Consider the following 9,308-nt stretch of genomic DNA (forward strand, 5'->3'; position numbering starts at 1 on the left):
TTCTTAGTTCTCTAAAACTATCGGTATCATAATAGAAATTTAATTTAAAATGATGAATAATTAATATTAAACTTGAGTCCGTTGCAAATTATGAAAATGATACGAGTCATCTAGACATGCACCACTCACTCTAATTGAGCTTATAAGGGATCCATTGGATCTTCCTTAATTAGTTCCCTTTATAAAACATGAAATATCAGATTATAAAAGAAACATGCCTCATATATGTTTTTCAAACAAATACAAAAATTAGTTCGTATTTAAAAAAGATCATACACACACACACACACTAGACAGAATTTCAATTTTCTTTGAAGTTTGCCTTATCGCTTCATATTACTTATAAAGATTATTTTATTTTTTCTTTTTAACGAATTTGTATGGATCATATGTTGAAAATATGATCTATAAGAACAAGAAGACACGCGAGCTCAATTGGATAGAGGGAATAATGCCACTTTATTATTATACTGGACGGCATAAAAGTCTTGGAAGTGTCAACAAAAAGGCTTAACGTTTTGGTGCCTTTATGTAACCTACATGTGTAGAATTTGAAACCTTGGTTAGGGTTTGGAGATCATAAGCAATCGTACACTTGGATGTCTCCTTGTTGTAGAAGTAACCCATACACTTACAGTCACTTGAACATTTTTTTCCACAGTCATCCTCCTTCACTGCTACGCTCCCACTTGCATACTTGCTCATGGAATGATCAACGCCTTCTAATTTATAGTAGTAAAAATCTTTAGAACCACAGGCGGGTGGCTTTACAGGTTCGCAATTCTTGCTCCAGCCTAGAAGACCACTTGGTGATGGGCAAGCAACACATTGGCTGTCTTCACACAACCCAAACTTACCACATCTCTCTGGTAACTGGCACTCACTCTCTGGAAAACCATCCCTGGAGAAGAGATTGAAGCTCACATCCCATGCCATGTAGTCCACCTTATTGTTGTAAGAGTAGATCCTAAGGTTCCCATCTATCCCAATTCTAAGAAATGACAGCGTAGCATTGAATTTAGGTCTGGCGTGAACGCTCCAACCCCCAGAAGATAAATCCAAAGTCACCTCACTGGCCGAATTGTCATAACTATCTGGGTTACAATTTAGAGTCACATTTTGTAGACGATCTTGGAGTGTATTGAACGTGTAATAGAAATATTGTTTAGGAGAATTCGGACTCTTATAGTACATAACCAATCTTTTGGATTCCATGACCAGGCTATAGGCGCCATCAGAGTTCTCCTTCTGTGAGGCCCGACTCACAAGTCTAGTCGCACCTCCAACCCGAAGAGATTGTCCCACCAAGAGAGTATCAGTAGGAGAGTCAAAGCTTTGCCAGATAAAGTTACCCTTAGAATCATGAAGCACCATGTTACCATTGGGTAGCACTTCGAACCCAGCAACACCTTTATTGGCAGTGTTGGTTTGCCAAGCAACCCTGCCATCAGCATCGGCTAAGACAAGGTTTCCATCCTTTCCAAAGGTAAGAGTGGCATTTTCGCGAACTGGGTTGCCTCGGTTGGCTTCCCAAACCCAGCGCGTTAATGATTCTGACCTCCTAGTACCCATACGTAGAGCTAGAGTGTATGCATTAGGGGTGGTGTTATAAAACATAAGCTGGAATGGGGAAGTGCCTATGGGCAGTGGACGATAATCTGGAACATACTCCGAAATGTATGGCCCAAACTCTCCTTCATTGACGAACTTAAATGTTGAAGAAGGAGGAACAGTAGAGTGGGCAATGAAGAATATTGATAGGAGCAGACACAGAGAAAACAATTTTGACATACTTAAATTTCGGCTTGCTGGGTAGCTGTAGATAGCGTGGGTATTTATCAGGGCAGAAGGGTCCCTTTTATAAGCAGATAAGGATAGCATTAGCTACTTTTGGAAAGAGAGGTAATAAGTATATCTCTGTCACAAGGAGCTAATTTTAGCTCGACAGAGATACTTATTACCTCTCTTTCCAAAAGTAAATTATATAAATTCAACAGACAATTTATGTCTTTGTATTTTAGATTAGCTTAGCCAAATTTCCCCGATAAGTTTTCGGTTAAAATCGCTTTTTCTAAACAGGAAAAAAAAAAAAAAAACGGTTTATGAGAGGTTGAGGCTTTGTGCCTATGGTTGATCGCCTTCTAATGGAAATTCGGCTGTTCAAAGAAAATAATAGAGAAGATGTGAGATGTCTCTCTCATGACAGATTGCTTGCAAGCTGGAAGAGATCCGAAACATTAATCTCAAGGATGGATTCAAATTGAATTTGGTCAAAGTGACAGCTAACTTTTGGTCCATATTGACGCTTTTAAACAGTTCTCCCCTTCAAAATATCTTGGATTCCAGCGCATGTAAAGGAATAAAAAAAATAAAACAAAACAAGAAAAGAGTCTGCGTCTTTGATCAAGTTGTTTGGCCATTCACGACCAAGAAATCAAGGAATAGTGTGTATCTGTATTTGGTAACGTGCAATATTTTTCAAAAAAAAATACTTTTTAATTAAAATTTTATTAAATTAGTCGAGTTACGCTGCGCGTACACTTACGTTATTAAAAAAAATATGATCTTCAACAAGAATAAAAGAGATAGAACACTATCAGAAAATAATAACAAAAATACCGACGAAAAATATTTCATCGCTAATTTTCAATGAAAATTGCGACGAAGAGTTTTCATTGACAGTTTCTGACAAAAATAACAACAAATTATATTTTGACAGTAATTATTGATGGAATTTTCGACATAGTAAAAAATTAAAATAAAATGAATATAACTTTTAATAGGTTTATACTTATCATTTGTTCACCGTCCTATCGATTTTAAAAGTGATTATTGAGTCTTGTCATTAGACCTACATCCTAAATCATTGTCTTAGGTAATTATAGCATTTATTAGTAATAAAAAGCACACATATTTCAGTTTAGGCAAACTCTTGGCATATAAGTATACAAGGCACATTTATTTTTAAAAATAAACAATAATACAACATATCTTAGATAAAATATATATAATAATGACTATCTTTCCCATTATATAACCAAACATTTATCTATAACCTCTAAGGACCAGTTAGAGTTCTCAATTACTATAAAACTATGTGACGCCTTCTTTTTCTATTTTTATCCTTTTACATGTAGTTTGCCTCAATATACTATGATACAATGATGACTCCACCGAGAACCTTATTATGGACAAAATTTTGTTTGATTGATTTTGAATAATAATGTACCATAGTTTTTTTAAAATATTTTCAAGATATCTTTTCTTTAAAAAAAAAATTAAAAAATTTTCTTTCATCCTTTTATGAATTTAGTCATGTGGTTTCAAGGACACACCCGACAATACCCTTTCTTGTTACTTTTCTAGTCATTTAGTCAATCACTTTTAAAAAAGGGAGTCACTTATGGTGACAACATTGTTAAAAAAAATTTAAAAAATTTGTTGGTGTTTATTTGATATTTGAAAATGTGAATTTTCTAAGGTCATGTTGATGCATGTGTAATGAATTTATCTTGTGTTCTTATTTGGACAACACAGTTCATATGAACAATATTTTTTTATGTATATTTAATTTGCAGTTTTTCTATCTGAGCCTCCTATGACAACGACGACCTTCCCTTCTGCTTTCTCATCACATTGATGCGGAGTACCGTAGTCACTTGAGTCACGAAGAAAGGGTAACTCATCAAGAAGGTGACGGTTTCACATCCAAATCGAATGCTAAAGGCTAGATGCTCTCGTTATCCCCCTCCCCGTCAGCCTTAGTCTTATCCAACTCGAAAAAGAGTGAAGTGAGCCGATCACAAGGTGGATTATTCTATGTCAACCGTTGTCTTTAGCGTATACGATGTTGGTTCTCCTTCGCGATGCTACCAGTGCAAGGGCAGGAGTGGAAGCTTATGACAGGTATCTGGGATTCCCACTCTCTAGAGGTTCTAGTTGGGTTGGAGCTTTCCTTAGTACGACTAAGAAAGGCTTCTTGCCCCTTGCTATAAAGAAAAGGGGGAATATCGCCCGGAAAGGATCCATCCTCCTCATTCCTCCTCTTTACGCTGCTATAGCTCGCGAAGGCATTTCTCTAACTGAAATGTTTTCCTGGTCAGACACCGGTCATACAGAGACAAATCCTTTTAAGAAAGTATTCCCGCTACTAAACACTACCGTTGGAGCATAGATGTTAATCATGCCCAACTTGCACATTACTAGCTCGATCAGTCACTACCAGAAATTCGCTAAATACCAACGGATTTACCGACGGAATATTTCGGTTGGTAATTTGAGGTCGGAATTACTGACGGAAACTTTTCCGTTCGTAATTCAGTCGGTAACTACCGACGGAAACTTTTCCGTCCGTATTTCCGTTGGTAACTACCGACGGAACTATTCCGTCGGTAGTTACCGACTGAATTACGGACGGAAAAGTTTCCGAATTAAAAAAAGGCAGGTCGCTGACGTGGAGGTTTTGGCAGGTCATTTTTTTCCAACGACATCACCGACGGATTCAAAAACGACAGCCCGTACAGTGACGTGACCGGTGCGCCGTTTACATTACCGACGGACTCACCGAGGGATTTGAAATGGCAGATCCCTACGGTGACGTGTCTATGTTTCCGTCAGAATCACAGACGTGATCACCGACTGATTCACCGACGGAATATCCGTCGGTGAATCCGTCGGTAAAAGTTAATATATGTTAGCTCTGCCGACCCTCTCCTCCCCTATTTCTCTTTCTTCTTCCTAATCCCAACTCTCCCCATCTGCAAACAACCAGCCCCCCCTCCCCCCCAAAAAAAAGTCTTCCTCATATCAGCACAACAAGTTATATTTCTTGAAGTTTTATGGTCACAGCATCCGTGTTCTGATTTACCGAAGGATTTTATCAATTTTTATAAGTAATTCTTTCTTTTAAAATTTTAATATTTAATTAAATGTCAATTTTATCGTTTTTTAGTATATGTATTTTGTTAGCAAATGTACATGTTTTATTGTTATTTCTCAAACAAACTTGTAGTATATGAATGTATAATTCTATACCTGTTATGGTTTGTTTTAGATTTTTTAAGATTGTATTTGTTTGTAAACTGTTAAAACTTTATGGAACTACCGAAGTACATATGCTGTTTTGAAATAATTAATAGCTTACTTAATGGGTCCGTTTAAAGTTTTGTCAATGGTATTGCGGAGTGGTAATTCTGTAAATTTATATATTTTAATTTGTATGGACGTTGATAAATGATAATGAATATTTAATATTTATGAGAAGTTGTGATTGGTTTGTTGGATAATCTCGAGGTAAAGTAATATTTTTGCAAGTTTATTTACCTAACTTAGTTAATTAATACATTATGTCATCATAATTTTATAGAGGTTCGATATAAATCATGGATGATCATTCATGGATGTTTCGAGATTCACCCCAAGGATTGCGGAGGATGGATTATTGTAACGAGGTTCAGGGTTTTATTAATTTCCCAACATCTATTCCTAGAAATTTTACTGGAGGCGGTATTAGGTGTCCATGCAGGAAGTGTGAAAATAAAAAGTATATGCATCAAGATGTTGTAATGATGCATCTTCTACACAAAGGGTTTATGGAGAATTACCAGTGTTGGTATGCACATGGAGAAGTATTTGTTAGCGAGAGTGAGAGGAGAATGGAAGAAACGGTGGTTGGGTCTACTTCTAGTGCTAGCAACGACGTGCATGAAGCGGCAAATGACAACACTAATCCTTACAGAAATATGGTTATGGATGCAATGAGAATGAATCAAGGTAATGGCAGTCAATGTCCAATCGTAGAAGAAGAACCTAATGCAGATGCAGCTAGGTTTTTTGATTTGTTGAAAGATTCTGACGAACCATTATGGGATGGCTGCACGAACCACAGTAAATTATCGGCCGTAGCACAGGTGTTCACCATCAAGTCAGATCACGGGTTGAATGAGGCCGGGTATGACAAGATTATTGAATGGGCAAGAAGCATTTTACCTGAAGGGAACAGGCTGAAAGAGAACTTCTATGCTGCGAAGTCCATGATGAAACCCCTCGGTTTAGGATACCAAAAAATTGACATGTGCCCTAACTTCTGCATGTTATACTACCTTGAAAATGCTGAGATGACCGAGTGCATGACATGCGGGCATTCCCGTTACAAACCTAGAACTAACAGGGGAAAGACTCTAGTGGCATATAAAAAACTTAGATACTTCCCGATCACACCTAGACTGCAGAGGTTATTCATGTCACCAAGGACTGTTGAGCACATGACATGGCACCAAGCACACCATGCGGTTGATGGAGTGATGGTTCATCCTTCTAACGGCGAAGCGTGGAAACGCTTTAACAGTGTTCATTCTCACTTTTCAGCTGAATCAAGGAATGTGTGTCTTGGGTTGTGTACAGACGGATTCAACCCATTTGGGTCATTTGCTGCTCCTTATTCTTGTTGGCCGGGCATACTCACAGTTTATAACTTGCCACCGGGAATGTGTATGAGGCCGGAATTCATGTTTTTATCTACTGTCATACCCGGTCCAAGAAGCCCGGGGCGGAATATAGATGTTTGTCTTCGACCGTTGATTGATGAGTTGGCGCAGTTGTGGTCCTCCGGAGCTCTGACTTATGATATATCGAGGAAACAAAATTTCCTTATGAGGGCGGCATTGATGTGGACTATCAATGATTTTTCAACTTATGGAATGCTTTCTGGTTGGAGCACGCATGGGAAACTCGCATGTCCATACTGCATGGAAAACAACAAGGCATTCACGCTAGCAAATGGAGGTAAAGCTTCTTTTTTTGATTGTCACCGTCGCTTCTTGTCACTTCATCACAGGTACAGAAAGAACAGAAAAGATTTCTTTGTTGGCAGAGTTGAAAAAGATGTTGCATCCCCGCGTCTTTCTGGTGAAGAATTGCATGATGTTGTCTCAGAGTACGGTGACATTGTGTTTGGCCTTCAATCAGGTAAGCAAAAGTTTCTTGGTTTTGGTTTGACCCATAATTAGGTAAAGCGAAGTATCTTTTTTGAGCTTCCTTATTGGAAGACCAATCTGCTCCGCCATAACCTTGACGTCATGCACATCGAAAAGAACATGTTTGAGAATATTTTCAACACCGTCATGGATGTGAAGGGGAAGACAAAGGACAACATCAAGGCTAGATTGGATATAGCTTTATAATGTAACCGTAAAAATATGGAGTTGGTTTATGATGAGTCACGGGTCGCAAAACCAAGAGCAAGCTTCGTGTTAGAGAAAAACACACAACTGCTAGTCTACAAATGGCTTAAGAGTCTGCGTTTTCCGGATGGACATGCATCGAACATATCAAGGCTGGTTAATATAGAGGACTGCAGATTATATGGAATGAAGAGTCATGACTGCCACGTGTTTATGCAAACACTCATCCCATTAGCTTTTCGTGATTTGTTGTCAAAGGGAATATGGGATGCACTCACGGAGATCAGTCATTTCTTCAGAGATATATACTCCAGCAAGTTGAATGTTGATCACATTGAGAGGCTTCAAACGAATATCGTCGAGACACTATGCAAACTTGAGATGATATTCCCTCCATCATTTTTTGACTCAATGGAGCATCTCCCTATACATCTACCGTTCGAGGCAAAAGCTGGAGGACCGGTCCAATATAGATGGATGTACCCATTCGAACGGTTAGATATTACAGTTGCAATGTAATTCACATATAAAAGTATTTTATATGTTTTTCTTAATTGAAAATACTTGATTAATTTTTCAATGCAGGTACTTGTTTAATCTCAAGAAAAAGGTTAAGAACAAGGCGCATGTTGAGGCTTCGATATGTGAGGCCTATATTGTTGAGGAGATCTCAACATTTATCTCGTACTATTTCGAACCTCATCTGAGAATGAGAATCAATCGCGTTCCACGGCATGATGATGGCGGTGAAGTGCCTTCCAGTGGGAACTTGTCAATATTCTCCAATACTGGACGACCCACACCTAAAAATGCCGTAAGAGGAAGATAATTGTCGGAAATAGAGTTCAAACAAGCACACAACTATGTTCTATTTAACTGTGATGAGCTGAGACCTTTTATTCAGTAAGTTTATACTAATTAGACTTTGTTAGTAATATACTGTTAATTATATATTGTAATATCATACAATCATTATCACTTGCAGGCAACATCGACAATATTTGCTCTCCAATAACTCACAGCTGACCGAATCCCAGATCTTTCAATTACAAGATGAGCAGTTTGCCACGTGGTTCAGAACACATGTAAGCACTATCACAAACTCATTCTAACTTGCAAAATTACTGTACGTATGCATGTCATTACGAGATTCTCGTTCATTTACTGTTTATTGATGTACATTACATACAAGGTTTATCAAATGGGAAGGAGTGCGCCTAAGTCATTGTCTTCACTAAGCCTGGGGCCTGAAAGAAAATGTAAGTGCTACAACGGGTATTTTGTCAATGGATATGTTTTCCATACTAAAGAATACGGGCAAGGAAGAAAGACATACAACAGCGGTGTTTGTGTTAAGGGATCCACTAGTAGTGAGTTAGAAGTTGACTACTATGGTAGATTAGAAGAGGTCGTCGAACTACAATATCATACCGAGCAGAATATAGTGTTTTTATTCAAATGCTATTGGTATAACACGACTGACAGAGGAATCAGAGTTGATCCACAATATGGTCTGGTCGAAATCAACTCAAAAGCTAGACTCCACAACATAAACGATGTCTTTGTTTTCGCAAAGCAATGTCAACAAGTTTATTACACATACACCCCTTCATTTAGAAAGGATCGATCAAGAGTGGATTGGTTGTCCGTTTTAAAAACGAAACCCCGGGGTCGTGTCGAGGTTGTTCAGGATGAGAACGAAGACACAAGTGTGCGAGATGAAGTCTTTCAAGTTAGTGAGGTGGTTGAACCATATCGAGTTGCTCCTTCGATTGAATTGGAAGAAAATTCAAATTTTCGTGTTTTCGATGATAGTCTTGTTGATGTTGACGCAGAGGAGTTGAATTTTGTTTTGAGCTCTAGCGGACAAGCAAATATCGATGAAGAAGATGATATTCATATTGAAGATTGCGATGAAGGTGATGACAATTCAATTGATGACGAAGAAGAAGAAAATTCTGACTAACTACCAAAATGAAGCCCTATGTAAAACCCTTTTTTTCATGTAATTTAGATTATGGATGATATATTTTGAAACACAAAATATTTATTACTTGAAATAATTAGTTGAAATGCCACAATTACTAAATAATTACTTGAAATAATTATTGATCATGGATGATATAT

At 37.8% G+C, this 9,308-nt stretch overlaps 2 protein-coding genes across 2 annotated transcripts; one reads left to right on the forward strand and one right to left on the reverse strand.

Moving 5' to 3' along the window:
- Positions 1 to 440: 440 nt before the first annotated feature.
- Positions 441 to 1,840, reverse strand: LOC7472351 (epidermis-specific secreted glycoprotein EP1). The gene has a single exon (XM_024580973.2). It carries the CDS (start codon positions 1,789 to 1,791, stop codon positions 511 to 513), a length of 1,281 nt encoding a protein of 426 aa, XP_024436741.1. The 5' UTR covers positions 1,792 to 1,840; the 3' UTR covers positions 441 to 510.
- A 5,660-nt stretch (positions 1,841 to 7,500) lies between these two features.
- On the forward strand, positions 7,501 to 8,069 carry LOC127905914 (uncharacterized). Its single transcript, XM_052456921.1, has 2 exons — positions 7,501 to 7,675; positions 7,767 to 8,069. Exons 1-2 carry the CDS (start codon positions 7,563 to 7,565, stop codon positions 8,008 to 8,010), a joined length of 357 nt encoding a protein of 118 aa, XP_052312881.1. The 5' UTR covers positions 7,501 to 7,562; the 3' UTR covers positions 8,011 to 8,069.
- Positions 8,070 to 9,308: the final 1,239 nt, after the last annotated feature.

This window comes from Populus trichocarpa, chromosome 11 (assembly GCF_000002775.5).
Source record: "Populus trichocarpa isolate Nisqually-1 chromosome 11, P.trichocarpa_v4.1, whole genome shotgun sequence".
NCBI lineage: Eukaryota > Viridiplantae > Streptophyta > Magnoliopsida > Malpighiales > Salicaceae > Populus > Populus trichocarpa.